General features: G+C 37.1%; 1 protein-coding gene across 1 annotated transcript in view; it reads left to right on the top strand.

Moving 5' to 3' along the window:
• OPRM1 (opioid receptor mu 1) overlaps positions 1-22,105 on the top strand; it is a 64,997-nt gene extending 42,892 nt beyond the window's left edge. The window contains exons 2-4 of the mRNA XM_025998026.2: positions 1,557-1,909; positions 2,640-3,160; positions 19,915-22,105. Of these exons, the coding sequence (XP_025853811.1) occupies positions 1,557-1,909; positions 2,640-3,160; positions 19,915-19,953 (913 nt within the window). The 3' untranslated portion in view covers positions 19,954-22,105. The remainder of the gene's footprint in view (positions 1-1,556; positions 1,910-2,639; positions 3,161-19,914) is intronic.
• Positions 22,106-24,096: the final 1,991 nt, after the last annotated feature.

Genomic DNA, 24,096 nt, shown 5'->3' with positions numbered 1-24,096 from the left:
ACTCAATTCCCATTAATAGATGAGTAGATTAACAAGTTTAGCATATCCACACAATGATATCTATATCCATACTCAGTAATAATAATATCCATACTTAGTAATAAAAAAGAATGCATTATTGACACATGCAACAAGATGTAGATGAATCTCAAAATAATTATGCAGAGTGTAAGAAGCTAGACAAAAAAAGAGTACACACTGAATGATTCTATTTACATAAAATTCTAGGAAATGAAAACTAACCTAAAATGACAGAAAGCAGATCAAGATCAGGGGTCAAGGCAGGGAAGAGAATATGGAAAGATTAAGGACCTGCACAAGGAAACTTCTAGGGGTGATGGGTATGTTCATTATCTTGATCAAGAGTTGTCATTTTTTGCTGTAAAGGGTAAGATAGTAAATATTTTAGGCATTGAAGGCCACATGGTCTCTGTCACAACTACTTGACTCTGCCACTGCATCATCAAAACAGCTAAAGATAAGAAGTAATTAAGTGAATGCGAGTGTGTTCCAACCAAATAGGCAGCAGCCCAACCAGGTCTGCAGGCTGCAGTTTGCCAATTCCTGATCTTAATTAAGATGATTGTTCCGCAAGTGTGTACATATGTCAAAACTTATCAAATTGTACACTTTAATTACATGCCATTTATTGTATGTCAATTATGCCTCAATAAAGCTATTAAAAAATAAAAACAAAACAAACAGCCTTAGCTTCCTCGCCATGGATTGGATAAAGTTCAATCTTCTTGCCACGGCATACAAATCCCTCCAAGAACCAGCCTCTGTGTTCCTACCCTTTCAGATTTGTTGCCATTCTCTGGTGGGATTTTACCTTTTGGGAGAGCCAAAACACATGCATTGAGCCATTTCAACTCATGACTCTGTTTAGGTGGTCTACCTATCTAGAATAACCTACTCTTACCAATGTAAGATTAAACTTGCATATCTACCATTCCGAGATACTTTCCTTCTTCTCTTATCTTACCCCTTCTATTCCCTTCATTTCTTCTTTCTGCCACCATAATAATCTGTATGTGTGTATACAGATATATGTTTATATGTGCATATAAACACACTTGCACCATTACATTGATATATATATATATACAAACCCATTCTTGCATGATTACACTTTTCCATACTTTTAACTATATATATCTGAAATTTTTCCTTTACATATTTAGAGTTAAAATGAATTATTATTCATTTTATAGTCATTTCATGAATATCAGTAAGACTTGGATATGTGACTGAGAGCTCCCTGTGTCTATTACACCTATCACAGTGCCTGGAACATTTTTAAAAACGTGATAAATCAGTATGTCAGCTGTTATTATAACCATTTTATAGATTATAAAACTGATAGGTAGAGAAACTGTATTTAGCTCATAGCCACATGGTTATAAGGAGCCAATCTAGTATTAGAAAAGAGTCCTTCCATATCTAATCTCAAGTGCTTCCACTAACTCTTGCAATATCTTTTAATATTGGAAGCTGATCTATATTTCACATTGGTCTTCTTCTGACTTTGCCACCACTCCTCCTTCATCTCCTAGATACACCAAAATGAAGACTGCTACCAACATCTACATTTTCAACCTTGCTCTAGCAGATGCCTTAGCAACCAGCACCCTGCCCTTCCAGAGTGTCAATTACCTAATGGGAACATGGCCGTTTGGAACCATCCTCTGCAAGATTGTGATCTCCATAGATTACTATAATATGTTCACCAGCATCTTTACCCTCTGTACCATGAGTGTTGATCGCTACATCGCAGTCTGCCATCCCGTCAAGGCTCTGGATTTCCGTACTCCCCGCAATGCCAAAATAGTCAATGTTTGCAACTGGATCCTCTCTTCAGCCATTGGTTTGCCTGTAATGTTTATGGCAACAACAAAGTACAGGCATGGTAAGTTGCAGGAATAAGGGATAAAGGACTTATATATAGACTGACATGCTGATAAAGTCATGAGCCAAGTATGGAGTGGTCCAACATATTAGATTATAATTTGAGCGATTTTTTCTAGCAAAATGCCTTTGAATTTTTTGTAGTAGGAATTTTTCCCTAAATTTTAAGCCCACTAAACATGTTAAAGAAAATATAATCTATTGTTTCCTGATTTCTCTGCATCATCAAAATGATAGTAAAATAAGAATATAGCTCTTCCAAGAGTAATTAGAACTTAAATTCCAAAAAACCTTAGGTGGAGGCTTGTTTTAAAATTTCAAGTGCCTGCCCATATGACAAATACATCTTTCTAGTCCTCATATCAGAATGATGAACCACCCATCAAAAAGTGGAATGAAAATATCCATTAGCTTGTACCTCCTCTAGCCTTTGGACTGTGATTATATTTTTATGTCAACATAGACTCCACAGAGGATCTAGCTCACAGTGAAAAGTTCTACAATTATTGACTGAATGAAAGCTTAAAGTGATTAAAATGGGAAAAAAATGAGATATTAAGGAAAAAAGTCTAAAAACTAACTCCCCCTAAAAATCAACAGAGAGCTGAGTTTCTCCCTCAATTTCTTTAAATCTTCCATTGTTGACTTCCCTTAATGGGTTTAAGTTAGCTCTGGTCAAACCTATAATTAGATGCTGTTGCTAATTCTTCCTTATAATTATTGTTTTCTAGGTTCCATAGATTGTACACTCACATTCTCTCACCCAACCTGGTACTGGGAAAACCTGCTGAAAATCTGCGTTTTCATCTTTGCCTTTATCATGCCTGTCCTCATCATTACAGTGTGTTATGGACTGATGATCTTACGCCTCAAGAGCGTCCGTATGCTCTCTGGCTCCAAAGAAAAGGACAGGAATCTGCGAAGAATCACCAGGATGGTGCTGGTAGTTGTGGCTGTGTTCATTGTCTGCTGGACTCCCATTCACATTTACGTCATCATTAAAGCCTTGATCACAATCCCAGAAACTACATTCCAGACTGTTTCCTGGCACTTCTGCATTGCTCTAGGTTACACAAACAGCTGCCTGAACCCAGTCCTTTATGCATTTCTGGACGAAAACTTCAAACGATGCTTCAGAGAGTTCTGTATCCCAACCTCCTCCACCATTGAGCAACAAAACTCCACTCGAATCCGTCAGAACACTAGAGACCACCCCTCCACGGCCAATACAGTGGATAGGACTAACCATCAGGTATGCAGCTTCTAGAATTGGGTACACCTACTGGGGATGACGTAAAAATTAGTTTGTGCCAATCCAAAGTTTTAATCCATTAGAAGTGGATCCGTAACGAATGGATGGAGGTTCCTACCATGAGGACTGAGGGAGGAGAGGAGCAAAATTATGGTCATTGTGACAGAGAGATACTTCATTATATAATTTGTATATATTTAGTTATATAGAGAGATATGCCAACTAGAAATTCATAAAGCTGCTAAAAATCAGTATCTTCACAGCTGTTGCTTCTATGCAAAATTAATGATGTTAGAACATTGAGGAAGTGATGCTAAATTCTTCTCATTTTCTTTAATGTTATATGTTTCATGCATATCATTCCAATATCCCTGTCACTTCTGAAAAGTCAGTCCTGTTCTGGTTCTGTGGTTAAACAGAAAGGGTCATCACTTCATTCACTGTGGTGATGGGTGCCAGATGTTTCCAGCAAATCACTGTCACAGCAAAGGAAAAAAGACAAAAAAAGAAAAAAAAAGCCAGCCTAACTTGTTCAGCCATCGGTTTGTCAATTTTTATACCTGAATTCTAAAGAGAACAGCAAACATATTACTTAATTATTAGAACTAACTCAGTTTTAGAACAGTCAATACCAGTCAGGATTAATATGGTGAGGAGTGATGATTTTTTGTAAGATATATGCCTATGCACAGAGTACAGAGTGTGGCCTGCACCAAAGAGTCAAGATTTATACATGGTATGATCATCAGATGAGAATTAAAAAGAGAAAAAATTGTCTCTAAGTCCATATGACCTTGATAAGCCACTGATGATGCAAAATTTGGCATCCAACCTAGACGGTAAATTAAACATACCACGTCACTACTAATATTAATTTAAATAAGTAAATTTGCAAATCATAGTGCCAACATCCAAAAATCACAGCCTCTGTAATTTTATAACACAGAATTCATATTCCAACTTTCCGTGAAGGAAATCCTTGAGTCAGAGCCATCACCTTCATAGGGTCAGGTGCCAGGACTGTGAGAACAGATGCCTCCGTAAAAGGGACTAGGAAGCCTAACCAGAGGAGGCAGAGGGAAAGCCTTACAGTACAGAGCGGCTGCTTGCTCTCAGTTTTCTTTTCCCCATGCCTCACTTTGCTTTGCCTATCCCCACTGCCGTGCCCCAGGCTCACCTAGGCTCACCCTTTCCTACTGACCACAGGCCTAGCCTAAGGAGGCCCAAATGATCATCCCTCCGGGATGCTAATCCTCACAGTGCTGATATTAATGCTGAAAGGAACTTGGGAACTTGGGCCCCCTAGACAGTATAAGATAATGATGGCAGACCCACTGCCAACCAAAGGGAAATTACTAATTTACCATGTGTCCCTTCTAATTCCATTTCAGGCTGGGTAAAAGCCAGAAAGAAATGTTTTTCTACTCTGCTTCTTTTCTCTGTATTTTTTTCCACATCAAGACCTCTAAACCTGCCTCTTCTACTAAACAGCTCTCCCCCTCAGCAGCTATCAAAGGCTTGTGAGTACCTTAAAACAGGTAGGGATCCAAATAGATTTCCTCCGACCAGAGGATAATACATTGCAGAATGCAATTTAAAACTCTCAATCCTAAACCAAGGTTAACACATTTTGCAGTGGAACAAAGTACTTCCGTTCAAGCACAGGGATGGAGCACTATCAAGTATTGACTCTATCTCAGTCGGGGCGTGCCCCACCTTCCCTCTCTTGCGGGCACGCTGGGGTGTGGCTGTGGGTAGCCTTACCCAGGACTACTGCTGGGGCCTCTTGTCCCATCAAATCTTCTGAGCGTGCTTCCCTCACCTGCTCTCCGGGAAACACAGCTCCCAGCCTGCCTGGCGGAGAGCTTCTCCTGTTCAGCAGGATTGTCCTGCAGTTGTGCCCCGACCCTGCTCTTGACTCCCGTCCAGATGCAGCATTTTCACATTAGTGTGGTTCCTGCACAGCCAGAGAGAGGAGAAAGGAAGCTAATTGAGGAAGCTCTGTTCTAAGTAACTAAAAGGTTTGCTTTAAAAATACAACCAATTAGGGCTTATCTTCATTGCTGCCTCTATGAAGCAGCGTCAGTGTCAGATAACAGCAGAAACACATTAGCCCTGGAATTGGCTGCTTTCCCAAAATGCCCAGCTGGGAGGGCTGGACAGAGAAGAGCCACTGCCAGGAAAAGAGGAAAAGACACTCTGACATATTTGAGAATTAAGATAAATCAAAGATCTCTTTCACTCATCTCCACTGATGTGTCATTGTTAGAGTCCAGGCGGTTCCACAGACATCTGGAAGGAGACATAAGCCTTTGGTGAGAGTTTTGATAATGTATCAAAATAATGAAATTACTTGAAGGAAAAATCAGAGACTTTATGGCTGTGTCTATAGGACATAGTTGATCAATCATACAAATTCAGAATCTGACAGGTTTTGGGGGTTTTTTTGTTTGTTTGTTTCTTCATTCATGTTTTTTTTTTTTTTTTTTTTTTTTTTTTTACACCATGCGCCATTCTTTTGGGAAACAAGGCTACTTGGATTTACATGAACTTTTTAACTGCTTGTTTGGAGTTGGTGCTGTGGTAGATGTTTATGTCCTGCCTGTGTATTTGTATTTTCTTGAAGAAATATATTCTATATGTCACGTTTCAAGCGCACTAGTCAACTTCATATTCTGCAGATCAGAGATCCAATATCAAACCTTCCCAGGGTGTCTGTATTCTGACAACTATACACTGAGACCATGTCCCTACAGCGCAAAATGAAGAGTTGGCAGTTATTAAGGTAATTTGATAAGCCATATAGAAAATTCTGTGCCCAAAATAAATTTTGAATCATATTTACATAGTTAAGGGTTACTTGGTCAGCTTTTGCTATGTAACAAATCATTCCAAAACATAGTGGCTTAAAGCAACAATTTATGTAGTTTTTGCTTCCATATATGAGTAGTTTGAGCAGGTCTGGGCTAGAAAATTCTTCAGTCTTAGGTGGACTCACTGCAAGGGCAGCAGCAGTTGCCAGAACTGCTGTCAGCTAGCCGGTCTGGGATGACCCCTGCAAGAATGGCAAGGTCCTGATGGAACCTCATCTTCTAGCATGTTAGCCCCTGCTTTCCTCATGGTGGTCACAAGTTATAGGTTCAAGGAGTAGAAAACAGACCTTACCTCTTGATGGTAGAAGCTGCAGTTACATTGCAAAGGGGTGTGGATATAGGGAGGGAAATCATTGTGGGCCCTTTTGCCAACTATCTACAGTAGGCAGATGCTGCACTGGACAAGCATAGCTTCCTGAGGGCATGAACCACATCTGCCTTGCTCCTTCTTCTTCTTCCAGTAGCTACCTAAACAGTGTCTGACATATTAAAAAGTACTCTAAAAATATCTATTGAATGAGTGAACGATCAAAGGGCTCATGATATTTCAGGAGATATGGAGGACAGTAGGAATGACCCCTTTCTTATGCTACTAATTGATGACCTCAATGCTTACGTAATACTCTGCCATTATTCCAGGCTCACTCTTCAGTAACTGGAAAATATTCACAGAAGGGGTTCTTCGTTTTCTTTTCTTGAGTCCTCTGATCAAAAGTTCTACTGTCAAAAAAAAAAAAAAAGAATTGTTACATGTGTGCTGGTCTTCTAATTTTATTTTTAGCAAGTGCTATTGATGAGCAGGCCAAGAACTGGATTCCAGGCCCTAAAGAGGTCTTGCTCTGGCTAAGTATAAAAAATAAAATAAAATAAAATAAAATAAAATAAAATAAAATAAAATAAAATAAAATAAAATAAAATAAAAATGTCCTCCTCTCCTTTGTGCATTCCAGGACTCAGCCTCCTGCTCCAGCTGCAGGACTCCATGCCTGATTTATGGCCAGCTCATAGTCTTTATGACTTCTAGAGTTTTATTAGGTAGACTCAGGCATAGACATTCATTTTGTATCTGCTGTACATGTAGCAGCCAGTGGTTGTCATGGGACTCCACCTTGCTTCAGAGCACTTTCCCTATTTGCTCAGATCAATTCAGATCAGCTCAGACCTGAGATGCTGACCACTCTAACCTGCCTTCACTGCTTCATGTCCCACCCTGATTTGCATTCCATAATGCGTTTTCTATTTTGATACCAAGACTATGTCCTTTAATGTTTAACATTATATGGGAAAAGAAACAACTCTATTAGACACTTGGATTATTATTTAAAGAGTTTGTATTAAGCATAACTGTCATAATAATGCTATCTTACATTTGTATCACAGCACAGATTAAAAGTGCTTTCATGTGCACTATCACATTGGCTTCCTGTAACAACCCTGACGGGTAAACATAAGTAAATGCTCAGGGAGACTCAATGGTTCTAAAAGATCAAACCATCAATAAGAAGCAGAACCCCGAAAAACACCTGGGCCTCTAGTATTAATCCAAACTCTCCTTTGCTTTCCTACACAATGCCACTTTATAGTCAAATATTATTACATGGTCTCAGCCAGAGGTTCTCAAATCTTATTATAAGTTCTGAGAAATTCCTCTAAGAAATTCTGGTTCACTGGGTCAAGGTCAAGGAAGGGTCCAAGAATCTGCATTTTGAATAAAACATGAAATTGAAAACTGGTTAAAGCTGTAACTTTATCCAAATAGTATAAAAGTTACTGTTTTGTCTAATCTGACTACTATTTTAGTCAAGCTGATTGGTAAGAATGTTTTCACCAAATGAATCTTGTATTTAGCAAAATAATGCAGCTATAGGTGGACAAAGCTTTAATTTTCTAATATAACTATCAATGAGTCTTTTAGGGCATTGATAAAACTAATATTATGGTACCTCCTGCCAACTTCTTCTCATTGATATGACAAGTCCAGTGCTAAGCCCTGTGGTTACCATTTTTAAAAGCATTTTCTTAGCATTTTAATCAAAGTACCATGTCAAGAAATTAGGAGATGCTTTGCAATTTTATTAACTACAAAGTTATATTATCCCCAGCTAAACTAAAAGCAGTAGCCTAATTTTTTAAATCAACCACATCACTCTCAAAAACTAGATCTTGATGTTTTTTTGTAAAACATCTGTGGAGAGATAATTTGAGAAGGAAAAGCATTTCAATTCCATCACAAAAGCCCCAAAGAGAATAGTTCACAAAATTACAGAGCTTGACCACATTAATGCATATTTTGTGAATAAAACAAAAATGGATATTCTTTCAACTAGAGGATTTAAAAGAAAATGGATCCAGTTATGAGTGTGTGTGTATGCACATATGTGCATGTGCATAATATTGGTGTGCCTCTTTATGCATGTGTAGTACTAGAATATATTTATATTAAAATGAATAATATCTTTAATAAATAACAATAAGAATTTCATGTTTGCATAACTTGGCCATTATCTGGGAGGATAAAATATTATTTAACTGAAAATATGATTATTCACAGAAAATATTTGGCTTTAAGACTATTAGAAATGTCACTTATTGACCAGTTTGTGTCCAGTATAACTTATTTAGTCATATGCGGTATGAATTATTATCTCTACAGTTGAGAAAGCCAATGTTTACAGAATTAACTTGCCCAAGGTCATATTTACAAAATTAGTGGCCGAGGAACAAATCCAATTGAATTTGAATCTATGTGCCCTACTGCCCCACCAGTTGGTTGTCACTATTCTCCAGTGGTAGCTCCTAGAACTAAATTGTAGCATTTACATATGAACAATTCAAATTCCACAAGGTCTTTATGTAGGCTTGTTTATATGTATTCATATCATATCTGTGTATAAAGATAAATATCTAGATGGATTAATGAATACCATGGGGAATTAGAAATTTAATAATGAGGATTTTGCTTATCATTCCATGAGTTATTTGAACTAAAATCTTTTGCCATCATTAAAGTCGTGTTGATTCTCCCTAAATGATAACATTTGCTTTTCCACAAGTTAAATTTTTCATTCATGTCAGAGAGGCTGAGTTAACATTTTTATTTTTTTTAAGATTTTATTTATTTATTCATGAGAGACACACAGAGAAAGAGGCAGAGACACAGGCAGAGGGAGAAGCAGGCTCCAAGCAGGGAGCCGGATGTGGGACTTGATCCCGGGACTCCAGGATCATGCCCTGGGCCAAAGGCAGGCGCTAAACCACTGAGACACCCAGGGATCCCCCCTAGTTAACATTTTTATAAATCACATTTATCCTACTAGAGAAGGCAGCTTGTTGGGTGGTGGTGCCAGAGGAGACCAGGATGGGGAGAAGAGTGAATGCTTTAGTTGTCATGCTGTGCCTGTCCAACATGTGATGGAGCAACCCCTTCATCTTATATGAGTTCAGTTTTTTCAACTTGCACATAAGAGGGTTGAAGCACAAGATTATTATGTATATCAGAACCATACAGTGAACCCTGAGGCATGAATTAGCTAACATTCTTCCTGAATGAATTTTCTCATCTTTCAGGGAGGTTGTTTTAAAGATTAGATTAACTAATATAATTACAGCAGCATTTTCCTGTGCTTGTTGTTTCAATTGATGTAACTGATAATATACAGCAACACATTCATCTTTTAAAAACTAACTTTAAATGAGATGTTACTTATTCGGCTAACCTTAACTGGAGAACTGTTATTTCCTAATTATTTAACATGGACAATTCTCACATTGAGGTTTCGTGTATTGAGACAGGTTAGTGTTTATTTGTTATCTATATTTATTGCTGGGAGCTAAGTACAAAAGGTAGATATTTTGCTCTTTTAACTTTCTACATTTATTCTTCCTTCTACCTCTATGAATTTGAAATGCAGTTACATAGTATTTTTTTGCTTTTGTATTTTTTTTTTCCTCATACCAAACAAACTGATCATCTGAATGAAGATGACCAATTACAAACCGGTCATTTAATTTTTTAATGTCATTCTGAGTGCTGTATCTTTGGGTAGGTTGCAATAAATATTTGGATATCACTACCATTTTACAAATGACAAAAATTATTTTGGGGATGACATTATGAAAACTACAAGTTTCTAAAATAGAACATGTCTTAATTTTTCCTTTCTAATTATTATTTGCATAGAAATCAAGAACCTAGAGTCACAACTTTTGTTGCCCTTCTCCTTCTACACTAAGGAATTTCTTTCTTATATAATGGAGTTCCTGGCTTTGAAGTGAGTAGAAAGTGGGTAAGGAGAAGCTATTAACAGGATTCATTTTTGGAGCTAAATAATTGTGATAGTACTTTTTCAAAACATGAATGGTTTTCATGATCCCAAAGATTATAATGCCAGTTCTCAAGACCTCATATGAGTTTGATCTTCTGCATTATCAGTTATGTATGCTGAAGGAATGAATACCCATAAATATTATTTTACTAACCATACCTGGGTGGGAGGTAGGTTTAAACTTAATTTAATGTTTGTTGCTTTATTGTTTGTGAATGAAAGGAAATGAACTACTTTTTCTTTCCATAATAACTGAACTTATTAGGAACATAAGCAAATAAAAAATTAGTTCCATATAGTTATCAAATATTAAAGATAAGCTGAAAGTTTCACTGTGATTTAAAATAATAGTTCTGTCAGTCCAAGAATGAATATGGGGGAAAATAATTCATATCGTTTATCTATAAAGCATAGTATTTATAAGGAAAGAAGAAAGGAAAGAAGGGATGGACGGAGATAAAGAGTACATATTGTGTTTAAAATTAGCCACATTCTTCCTACTATTCTATTTTCCATACAGATACCAGGAATCCTGGGGAATGTCAGAAATCTAGGAACTCTGTGAAGCTACCTAATTGTTTCCCCATTTTTTCTACCCATATTATCAAATCTTCATAAAGATCAAAAGAGATAAGTAGACATAAAGATGATTCAGAATCACAAAATGGTAATGTGGTAAGCTTAAATCCCTAAAGCATAACAAATGGGGATGCCTGGGTGGCTCAGTTGGTTGAGAGTCTGCCATCAGCTCAGGTAATGATCCCGAGGTCTTGAGATTGAGTCCTGCATCAGGCTCCCTATAGGGAGCCTGCTTCTCCCCCTGCCTATGTCTCTGCTTCTTTCTCTGTATCTGTCATGAATAAATAAATAAAATCTTAAAAAAAAATCAAGCATAACAAATTAATAACTTTTGCTTATAGTGATGAAATATTTATCTCTAAGACACCTGATAGAAAAGCAAAAAATTAAAGGCTATGGAAAATGGCATTAAGAAATAAGAATATTTTACTCAAGAAAAACCAAAGTATTAAAAAAAAAACCCTTAAGAAAATGCAGTGCATAGGGGATGTAGAAGGGAATGTAGTCATTATATATTTGGCATTATGAACACTTATTTAACCCATCCTACAGTTTACCAATTTAGCAAGAATATTTCACTCTTATTGTTCTTTCCTCTTCTCTGTCATGTTACCCAAAATGTCCTTATATTCAAAAATCCCCAAATATATATCAGTTCATTCAAATTTAAAACATCAACTTAAAAAATGCTTTCTCTGACCTACGCTTAAGAAATAGAAGAGATACATGTCACTCACAGAACTTTACCATGCTGTTTACCTTGGAGGCTTACAGTATGACTACCGTATACATATGTCAAGCATATGCAATATTTTCACAATTCTCAGGTGATTGGAACTGGAAAGAAAACACTAAAGTTCATACAGTCCAAACTGCCTTATCCTACAAATGAGGAGTGTAGACCAAATATGTACTTTTTAAATTTGTGCTTTTTTTCTAAATATAAAAGATGTTAGTGAGAATCTTTTCAAATATCTGGTTTTCAAGTACGGTTTAGGAAAACTAAATGCTTTTACGACTAAAGAAAAAGTCAGGTAATTATATATTATTTATACTCTAGTCTATGTAAATTTAATTTAAAAATTCAGGTAAGGAAACACTTTATAATTATGTAAAAATAGGAGATGTAATATAAAATCCTATAAGTTTAGGTGGCTCATTTATTTTTCCAGATGCTACCACTGCCCAACTAAATGCTCCTAAGTAACTCCAGCTTCAAATGCTACATCTGTGAGAATGATGATAACTGTAGTAGGCAGCACTTAGTTTTGACTTGAATGTGATGAATTATAGGCCACATACTTTGCCAGGCAATTGGCTAACACTATTCTAAGCCACTCAATGAGGCTTTACACTTTTCATCTCCTTCCTTCTCTTTTCCCCAAGAAACTGAATTACAGCTCTTGTAAAGAAAATTCAAAAGGAATAAAATAATCTTGCTGAAAGGAATCATAAGTTTGATCCTAGCCAAGGCTTCTCAACCTTGGTACTGATGACATTTTAAACCAGCTAATTCTTGTTGCAGTAGAATGTGCATTGTAATGTTTAACAGCATCACTGGCCTCTGTCCACTAGATGCAAGCAGCACTCACTCACCCCTAGTTGTGACAGCCAAAATGTCTCCAGCCATTGCCAAATGTCCCCTAGGGTGAGAAGATGGGGGTGGACGTGGTGGGGGGAAGGAATATGCTGAGAACCACTGATCTAACCTGACAACCACATTTAATTGATGAAAAAATTAGTTATGACGTCTTTAATATAGTGCCTGAAAGTAGGAGCTAGACCCCAGGTGTCCTATGAGATAACTGATTTCTCAAAAGAATGCTTCCTTCTGCACTGCTAACCAGTTGCAAAGATTAAGATTCAATATTAATGAAGATAAGAGGAAAGCACAATTCTTCAGTCATTATTTTATTTCAAGCTTCTCTTTCAGAGAAAAAAAAAAAAAACTTCAGCCTAAAACATTATTGTTAAAGGGTACTGGGAAACTCAGAATGAGGTCAAGCCTCCTGGATATTGTGAAACGTTAAGAGAACTTGTAAATGAAACGTAAATAATAACCTCAGAAGCAAAGAAGGATGGGAGACATTTCCTGGAAAACTGAGGGAAAGAAATAGAGTCACAGTTTTAATAGTAACTTTGTAGCAACTAAAGACCACATTGAATATTTAGCTTTGCATTAACTGTTTTTAGGACCTAGATCAAATCATTAAAACATACTTTGAGGACACTTAGAAAGGAAGCAATAACCTCTAGGAGGCAATATAAGCTTTCTAAGAATTTATTATGGTAAAAGGAATCTTGTTTTCTTACCAGACAGAGAAATTAGGTAAACACAGTATCAATAGTGTTTTTGGCAAGAGATTTGACCAGTTCTTGAAGTGTTATAATACTATAGTATGTTGAATTATGATCTGGATATAATGGTATAATGGGATATGCTTATAAGCTTTGACAGATTCCCATCTTAAGAGTCCCAATCAATGAAGGAATGCTGAAAACCTGAAGTGATAGGATAAAGAAACAAATATACTAGAAAAAATAAGCAAAAACTATAGCTATAGTAGTTACTAGAGAAAAATTTTAGTCAAAAAAATCTACCTATAGACACACAGAATGTGAGTGATAGCAGAAATGAAAAAAAAAGTCATATTAAAAAAAGTCATAGATTTTATTTCATGGATCAATAATAGGAAACAGGAAAGAAAGAAAAAAAGAAAAGAAAAGAAAAGATAGATAGATATAGGCCATCCCAACTATTGTATTAGAGATAATCATATCCACAGAAGTCTAGTGACTAGAGCCTAAGAAATGTTAGCTTTACTCTAATACGTCACATTCTTCAGAAATGAAATAAGCAAATTGCAATGTGTTCAGAGATGAGCAACTGAGAAGATGAAAGAAGTTAAAATTCTTCAACATGACAAATTGTTGAAGTAACTGCACATAGTTAGCTGAGAAATAGAAGACTCAGAGAGGATGAAATAGTTCTCTTCATATACCTGAAGGGATGCGAAGAGGGAATTGGACTTATTCAGTACAATTCCACTAGTTAAAGCCAACAAGTGGAAGCTACAGGAAAGGGATCGTAATATAACCAAACAAAGACATTTCTAAGCCTTGAGATACAAGAACTCCCTTGTCACTGGAGGTCTTGAATGTTCAAGCATCAGAATTTTGCCTCTACGAAAGGGAATGTGGCCAGAAATCAGGTGTTAAGATTTGATGTCTAAGGAATCAGAACTAATGACTTTCTAAAAAGGATCTTACAGCACACTACTAAATAAAATGTTAATATGCAGTCTGTGAAAAAAAATAGCTCTTAGACAAATCTTCAGAAATGTTGCATGTCTTATTTTGGTCATGGGAATTGACACTGTGTATTAACATTGTAAAGGCATTGAAAAGTTCTAGTGCATGTGTGTGTGTGTGTGTGTGTGTGTGTGTGTGTGCTTGTGCCACATTTCCTTTTACGTACATATTTGTATTTTGTTTTTTAAGCTGAAGTTCTCAAACTTATCTGAATACAGGGCCAGTGTTTCAAGGGTGTTCTGTTTGGGTTTTCACTTTTGTTGTGCTTTGTTTTGAAATTTGCCACTTTCTGGTTATGATCCTCAAGGGGGGAAAACATCTATGTAGCTTTGGAATATGTTTCCACTGATCTAAACTACACTTTGCTAAGAATAAGTCTCATAGTTGGCACATTCTTTTGTTTTGAGGAAAATAGGTTTCTTTTTAAAAAATCATCTATGCTCAATGGTGAGATACATGCCAAAAAAGTTGAGTAATTATAATCTTTTTTGTGAAAGAATGCAAGACTGGAACCTAAAGAGCCTGAGTTTGGTGATGGCTGCTGATAACTAGCTGTGTGAGCTTGGCATCCTATGCCAGTGGCTGTGCAGGAGATCTTCCCAAGCAGGACATCAGCAGTATCTTCTAAGTGCCAAAAAATTAGGGCTCCTTTCTGGGTTTGATTGATGACTTCAATCAGACTCTGGGGACTAACTTCTAGTAAACTACAAAAGTAACCACCAAAGCTTCCTTTTGTGAGAGAAAAGATGTATTATACTGAACAAAATAAATACACAGTTAGAGGAGACGGAAGTATATGGCCCATCGAGTCTGAATCCTTTGAACTATCAGACTATTTCACATTTCCTTGAATTCTCCTCTACCAAAGTTTGACCCCTTGTCATGCTCTAGATCCCAATATGTCTATTTAAGCAAAAGAGCTTAGAAAAAGAGATGGTTCTATATTACTGAGGCAAATGGAGAATTTTGCCTATTAGGCATCAGCTCTCAGTTTTCTGTGTGGCTTTGTTTTTATGATGTTGTAAAAATGACAGTTTGAAGCCTACTGCTGGCTAAAACTATGATCAGCTTCAAAAGTACCCAACTTTGTAACTAGCTTCAATCGCAACTTCAGATGACATCAAAAGAAAGAGAAAACAGAAGTGGAAAAAAGTGCCTGCAAAAAAGGAAAAATAAGAATATTGAACTATCTTTCCTCAACCAATATGCAGGCATGTCACTTCACCTCTCAAGACTTCAATTTCTTTCCACAGAATGGTGAAATTGGTTAAAAAAAGAAAAATCTGTTAAATTTCCTTCAGGGTTAGGAAACACACTCCAATCATTGTGTGGATAGAGATTAAAAGTGCCTCAGTTAGAATAATCCAAAAGCTTTTCAAAACTTTATTGTTCAAAATAGGCTAAAAAACAGTTCAAGGGTATTTGCTATTTGACTTCCTGAAAAAAAAAACCAGTTCAAAAGTTGTTGACAAAATTGGAAAAATTATGGTAGATTAAAATAGTGTATCGATATCAAATGTCAAAGTTACTGGAATTTATAATGGTACTATAGTCATGTCAGGAAAAAAGGCCAGACTTAAGAAGTGGCAGGAAGTCACGGGTTTTCAAGAAAGCAAGCAGGTTTGGCACCACTCCATGGGTACCAAAAATACACATTGTGACTCAATGGACCAGAGAAAACAATTTGCATAGCAAATTGTTAGCACTACATAGCATATGCTACATAGCATAGCATAGCACTACAAACTGCAGGAGTATCAGCACAGGAGCCCTGGCTCCCAGTCCCTGTGCCCCAGGGTGCAACACAATGGGACCAGATTGTCACTATGCACATAGTGGTTGCAACCAATGGAAAAGCCTAGAGCTAGGGGTTCAGCACATTTTGTAGCAAGCGATAAGCAAACCAACCCTCTCACCAAGGAGCAAGCAATCACAAAATGGTGATGCTGTAGTCCTCATGAGGTCAGGCAACACAGGTTCTCAATTGACTGTGACCCTAGGAAGAATTCTGAGTCAGAAGATAGGCCTTGTAACACAGTTCAGTTAGCAAGAATGTGTAGGGATGCTTAGAGGACTGTCTTTCCCAATAATTCACCTGTCAGCTCAACACATTTTTGGCTGAACTCAATTTTTATATGCCAAGCCATAGCAATTTGGATTAGATATTCTGACAGGATCTAGAACCAAATCTGTTCTCTTCATTTCAGTCAATATTTGATTAGACTTATTATCCACAGAATCCCATCCACAGAATGTGGTCAATCTCTAGTATTGACCTCAGCCATGCATCCCAGTATCTATATTCAACTGAGTAAGTGCCAGAGAAGACTAATAGGTCTTACTTCCAATAACCATTCAGCTTTTTTCTTAGAGTATGCATGAATTGTACCATCGTAGTGTTGATATCAATTCAAACACAACAAATTAATTCAATCATATCAAAAAGAATGTAGTCAAAGCCCAATCATTGATCCATTTACAATCAGGGAGATTAGCCTGACTTGTTGATCTCCTATGGCTTGTTCCATATCATTGGCTATGGTAGCTAAATTAAAGGGTAGGTTCCTGACTACAATATGGAATCTGATGGCAGGGGACAATATTCACATTACTACGTATATTCTGTGTCAGAATATATGCAATTATATATATTATATTCTCGCCCCTTTACCTTTCTCTCCTACCCCCATTGTGTCCTCCTTAGGGTATGAAGCCTCTGATCTCCCCTGGAAACAAAAATACCTTACCTCATCCCAGTGCCCCTTATCCTTATCCTTAAAGGTTTTCAAATCTTGATACAGAAATGCAAGGTGAAGCAGTAGAGGTTCTGAGGACACAATTTGCTATAAGACAGCCACATGGCTTCCTAGTTCCTCATTAGTGGGAGACTGGTCTCCCCAAAGAAATCTGGCTCTAGAGAGACATGCAGAGACATTATTTGTGTGAGCTACTAACTGCCTCCATGGGGCCCATCATAGCCTTATATCTGGACCACATTTCTTTGGTGATTATTCCATCAGCCTCTACTTTGGGACCCCCCATTTTAAGAAGCATATTCACATTGCCTTACAGTTTGGAGGACATTAGATGTTCCCATCCTGACCTTTGCCTTAGATTGCAGAGACTGCCTGGTTTGGAGAGTGCTATCTCTGTCCTGGGCCTCTAGTGGCCCTAAGTCTGCACAGCTTCCATCACAAGGTCTTCCAAAAAAAAAAAAAGAAGGAAGAAAGGAGGATGAAAGAAAGAAAGAAAGAAAGAAAGAAAGAAAGAAAGAAAGAAAGAAAGAAATAGTAGAATGTTCCACTTTGCAGAGAAGGGGGTAATCTTAAAGTAAAGTGAACCAGTTGTTCTCTGAATGCGGGATCATAATCAGGCTGTCATCCTGTTCAGTATAGAAGAAGTATAAAACAGCCTCAGCCTTTGAGTAGCTTTCTCTATAGAGTTTCATGGGATTGTATTAGCCTCAAGAAAGTCTCCCTGGTTTGGTCATAATGTGATCATTGAAACAGAAATACACAATAGTAAACTTCATTGTGGGGCATGATTCTGTCCCAGTTCAATTATCTGCACACTGGCTTCAGGCATGAGATTTCCTGTAAGAAGACATTAAGTGCTTTGTTCACTTTGTAACCTCCCTTACTCCTTCATCAGCCACATGGCTAACACCTTTTTGGCCTGTTGATCAAAGCACTCCTGGACATCCTTCTTTTCCCTCTCACTGTGGGTCTATATCTTAGTGTTCATTATGAAGACATTTGCCTTCTAGAAGTTTCTAGTCTTGACTTACAGCTGGTGAAGTTGCGCTTTCCTCCCTGGTGGTGGTCAGAGTGCTCTCTTAGTCTCCTAGTCCATAGGAGAGCAAGCAACCACCATGGTACCATGTGGGCAGTTGGTTAGACTTGAGTCCTCACCACTCAGCCCCCATCCATTGACTTAAGTCACATTCATCAACAAGAAGACAGGGGTGGACCAATTACTCCCTGTCTTTTGGTACCACCTTGGCCAGAACATTTACTACCAGCTCCCAAAGAGTTTCTTCATATTCTGAAACCCAGTCCATGAGCCCGCCTTCTCTCTTCCAAAAAGTTATTGTCTATCTTGACATCCTGCTGGTGGTGCCAGCAGGTGGTGGTTCTTTGGGAAGAACCTCTTAGAAGATGGCAAGAAGTAACCAGACTCCAAAGGAGTCCATCTCCAAAGACTACAAAGGAGATGATTGAGCAAGCAAGCAGGTTGTCTTACCACAACTCTTGAGGTGCGAAAAGTAGACCAAAGGTCAGACAGTTTGGTACTCACAGCACAGGAATAACAGGAGCTTTAGTTTAGCAGTGCCTCTTTTGCCTCCAAATCCCACAAGGCAGCGTGATGAGACCAGATGGTGGCTGCACACATAATGGGTTGTGTCACAGTTAAGGAACCCAGAGCTAAAGTCTCAGCCCCTTTGGGGCCAAGCAGTAAACAAACCTTCCTAGGAACAGGCACTTCACACAGCAATCGATGCTGTGGTCACCTTGGCCTAACTAATTGCCTATGTGACCCCCTGTAGAAACTGTTCCAGGCCTGAGGACAGTGAAGCCTCGCAGTTTGGCACAGTCAGCAAGAATGCACTGGAAACCCAGGGCCATGGTAGACTGCCTCTCCAAATGGTGATTCTGATCTTTCTACTCCTTATTTTTAGGAAATATATAGTGAAATATATAGTGAAATGTGTAGTGATAAAAAGTCAACTGACTATCAAATAGTTCAGTAAGATCATGTGTGTGTCGGTGTGTAGAAGAGAGAAAAAAAAGTATAGGAAACAAATGATAAAACAAATGGGATAAAATGTTAATAGCAGGTAAGTCTGGGTAAAGTGTACACAAATGTTCTCTGTGCTATTCTCATTCTTGCACTTTTCCTGAAGTGTGAAATTTACCAAAATAAACTTAAGGGAAAAGCCCTCTCATGCCTTGACGCTGACTCTGTAAACACCTCCTTTCCTTCTCACCAAAAACTATAGTAACAATGACAGCAATTATTACTTGCTAATTATAAAACTTGTTTCTTTCCTACAATTTTCCTCCCATATTTGAAAATATCAAGCCACGTTTTTATGTGTGGGAACAAACATGTTATTGCTCAAAAAAGTAGCTAGCTTTACAGTATATGCTAGCTTTACAGTGGAAGTGCAGGTGGTAAAATCTGTGTGCTTCAGGGAAAAATCCATTAATTTTGAGAATTGGGTGAAAAATTAAAATGTCTTCATCTAGAAATGAAGAACATGAAAGGTATTGCAAAAAGAGACACTACTTTTCTTTTGAAATTTTTGTCAAGCCATGAATAATTTGAGGAGAAAGAAGGAGAAAGAGGGTCAAGAACAGAAGGAGATAAGGGATTCGGATTAAAATGTATTTTTTCAAGGAAGCCATCAGTAATATCCCTTTGATGACTACTGTATAATTCTCATTGTATACAAATGCAATAGTATATTCATAATGATCCAAGAGATTATTCATAATGACCCAAGAGATTAAGTAATGTCTTGACACTTAGAAAAAGCTCTGAGGGTTGCAGGTAAAAGAATACTGAGGGTTCTCAGGACAGTTCTGACATACAGAAGATGCCTGATAAATATGACTGCAACCCAATTTGAAACGCTCAGTGTCTTTGCTCTTTCTTCTTTCAGCTAGAAAATCTGGAAGCAGAAACTTCTCCATTGCCCTAAATGGGTCTCATGCCATTCAGACCCTCACTGAGCTCAGAAGCCACCATCTATATGGAAGCAGGTCACTGCAAGAACATGTGGGAAGCTCCAGTTTCCTAGGAAAGCATCTGCTCCAGAGTCATCCAAACTCAATCCTCTGTGGCCACTCCACTCTGCACATGAGAAGGACATCTCAACTAAGTCAAGTGCTGGGAAGGAAAAGATTATACTACACTGAAGAGTCCAGTTTGTGTACATAAGCATGAGGAAGATGCCCAATGGAACCAAAACATACCATGGTATGTGAATTGAGGTCATCATAGAAGATCACCATTCCATGTATAATATTTTTTTCCAAGCAAATATTTATAATCTCATTAGAGGAAAACCATCAATTGTTAAACTCAGCATGGTGACATGTAAAGTAAGTGCTACCTCCGATCAAAGGAACTTGTGTGGGAAGTCAGGACTTTACTTAGTCTTCTTTAAGAAATATTTTATTCTGTTTTTTTTTACTTTTAATGTTAATCTTCAAATTATAACACGTAAGACATCATTTCCACCTTCATTTCTTGGTTTTGTATTCTTTTTAAAATAACATCTCTTATCTAGCTCCATGATTGCAAGGGAAGAAATTAACATGAAAGGTAATCTGAAACACAGCAATGTGTCAGCTGCAGAAAGGTAGATTCTTGTGCATTGCAGGTACTTCCCGAGAGTCTCAATGGGAGATTGTCCATTCTTAGGCTTTCAGTTGTTTGCTCCCTAGTTTTAACGGTGCAATTCTCTTCTTTTGTAGAAGTATTCATATAAGGTAATAGTGGATCATTGAGCTCATCACTTCATCTATGGAGGAAGTCAAGCATTAAAATGTACTGACTTCATCTTGCAGTAGTTTCTCCATACTACACACTCCCTTTGCATATTCTTTTATCTTTTTTTAAAAAATCTGCTCAGAGTACTTACGCTTTTTGAATCAATGTGATAAAATGACAGATTTTTGCTGTTGATTTTCAGAACAGGCTAAACCTTCTTAAAAATAAGGATCCAATAAGCTTAATCTCAAAACAGAAAGAATCAAATGGCCATAGATAAAAATGGTTAATCTTCTTTTCAGTCCTGTGGAGTTACTTGGACATGAAATACTAACAATGACCCAGGAATATTTTCCTGAAGATTGTGTTTATATAATGTCATCATCAATATGTTGGTCTTTTTGATCTTTGCTAAATGTCAGGATTTCCTTTATAAAATGTCAGTCTTCTAAGCAATTTCTGTAAGATAAATCTCCTCTTTGACTGGTTTTCTATCGTATAAAATACAGTAAAGATTTGGCAATCACTCATTTTACTTGATCTATGGAGGCAGTCAAGTCAGACGGTCCATGCATAAAAGCCCTCCACGTTGAACTCTTGTCCATGTTGATTAAATGAGTCATGTACATATTTATCTATGTAGACATAGTAGACAACAGGGTGCCAACTTCCCTTATAAAAGTATTTCTAAGTCTGCAAGCTGCCAGTAGATTCAACGTTAAAATTTGTATCCATTCCTCAGTATAATAAGGCACAAATATGCACCGGACATCCAAAGGCAATGTTTCAGGAAGACAGCTGTCTTGGATCAGAATAACTAAATTTACCATCTCAGATCCAGTTGGCTGTCATTATGTGAACCCAATACATGTATTCACTGAATGAGAAAAAACAAAAGCCAAGATAATATTTCATCTTGAATATTGAAGTCTTATATTTGCCTCTAATAATCTCTATTTCACAAATATATGTCCCAGAATGGATATACATCATCTTTAATGTTTTTCTGATCAAAGTAACTAAAACCAGAGCCTTAAAAAGTTTTAGAATGTTAAATAAATGCATTTGTGAATAAATACATATATGCATATATACACTATTAAAGCTTCCACAAGGAATATGATAATTCAAATGAAACATAATAAAGGAGAATGAAATATCTGCATGTAAGTCAAGGGGGAGGAAAATTCTTGCCTTTAATGGGCTGTAATAATAGTTCTCTCAAGAGATGACGTAGTGCTACTTTCTGCTCATTAAGGATGATTCTCAACAATCATTATTTCTGTCTAATGACCAGCTCTTAGTTAAAACATTCTACAGTAAATAATAAATATGTTTTCCATATTTTTCATTCAAAACCATCATCACAAATTTGCTAGATCTGTCTTGCTGGTCTGTGGCAAATAGGGAAGTGCCAGCCCTGACTTAATCAGATGAGCTAAAGTCCTTATGAAATCTGTGTATTAAAAAAAAAAAAAGAAAGAAATCTGTGTATAAAGAAAATGTAATGTTCTGTTTTATTCTTCCTTCTCATTTCACCTTCATATCCTTATGGACAGAATTTCTTCTGGTTTGGCATTCCAGGGAAGCAGATTGTAGATGTAAATTAAGGGGAAGACATAGTAGCCTTAGTTTCTCAACTTTTCTACAAGCTACACATGCCCCTACCATGGCTGTGAGATACAGTCACAAACACTATCCTTTTCATAAAAATATCCACCAGTAGGAAATGGGTGTCTTCAGGAATCCTCACTGCCATTGCAAAAGCATCAAAATTTTTGCCTAGATTCTCAACATAATTTTTTTTTTCTCGTGAGCCACATTACTTGGGGAAGGGGAAGAGATAGGAACAAATGCAAACCTTCATCAGTGCCTTGGTCTAACCATTGTATTTTTCCTGGTAGGAGATGCTTCAGGATCATGGTGATGGAATATAGCATCCAGATTTTATTTAAGATCACTGCCATTAGGACATCAGAGCCTAAAGTGACAAGTCAGTTAAAGAGTATAGCTTTGTGACCTCCAGCCAAGAGTCAGTTGAATTTAATTAGAAATAATGCTAACCCAGTTGTTGTTCACCACTGAGATCAAACTAAAACCACAAGTAAGTATATACGTTGCAAGTTGTAAGCAAAACCAAATGGTAAAAGCTTAGTGTGCTATGGTCCATGGCAAATATTCAAGCTCTTATCACGTAATGCCTCGGCATTTTTTAAAGGAGTCAGCAGAAAAGTCAAGTTCAGTTTAACTTACCCAATATTATTGTGTCCTAGACAGTTGAGTTACAAATATAAGGACCATTGACAATGAGTTTTAGGATTATGAAAAGTGGATTGAGGGTGGGCTGAAAGTGCATCCTATAACAAAGTACTTTTCAAACAACATTAAATAGCTGCATATACATTTTAAAGGAATTTTAAAAGCTCAGAAAAAAATAAAATTGAATCTATCAATCTTTGAAAGCATGCCTTGACTCAAATATATGAAAAGATGATTCTAGACCTTGGTCATATATTCAAAGAGAGATCAATTTTTCTGGGGTTCTTCCCATCACATATTTAATGCAAATTTAGTAATATACTTTTTCAACTCACTTTGCATTTCCTATTACTTTGTGTGAAGTGAGAATTCCATTTAAATCTGCACTTGAAATTTTACCTAAACTTTATAAAATTACAGAGGAAATTGGGACAATTACTGCTTTCTCTGCTCTTTGAAAGAGATTCAGGTTTGTATTTCATAGCTGACACATCTGGAAACCAGTGCTTAAAGCTCTAATGTCTCCAGACCCCTGACCTCACACATTGAAAAAACAGCCCTTTGACTTCATGTGGTATAAGGGGTGAACTCCTTCCTTGTCTCCCAACCTTCAGAAACTTAGCAAAGTCTCTGACCCATTCACATCCAAAAGAGTGTCCCAATCTGCTTGAAGACAAAATAAAACTCTATGACAATAGATTAAGATGTTCATAGAGTATACCCCCAGATCTGAAACAGTGCAGAAGGTTTACTATTTATTTGGAAAAAGTGAATTAAGAATCAAGTGGAATCATAAGGGGTAAGGAGTTTACTCATTTTTATCATTCTAGCATCAGAATTACTTGGCATCATACTTCACTACCATTCAGAAGAACTGGTTGGCATTATTACCCTTTATACACAGAGATTACCTCTAAAAAGTGTGCATTTTGTAGAGCAGGTAGTGATCTATTCAAAGCTGCAACTGCTCTTTAGAATATATTAGACCAGAAACAGGACCTGCAGAAACCACGGTTGAATGCAAACAAGTTTTATAGCTTTGTGTTTCAGTAAAACCTCTATATACGTGTAGAAAGAGCACAAAGCAGTC

Source organism: Vulpes vulpes, chromosome 1 (assembly GCF_048418805.1).
Source record: "Vulpes vulpes isolate BD-2025 chromosome 1, VulVul3, whole genome shotgun sequence".
NCBI lineage: Eukaryota > Metazoa > Chordata > Mammalia > Carnivora > Canidae > Vulpes > Vulpes vulpes.
The sequence above is the reverse complement of the archived record's forward strand: the minus strand, read 5'-3'. Positions and strand labels throughout refer to the sequence as shown.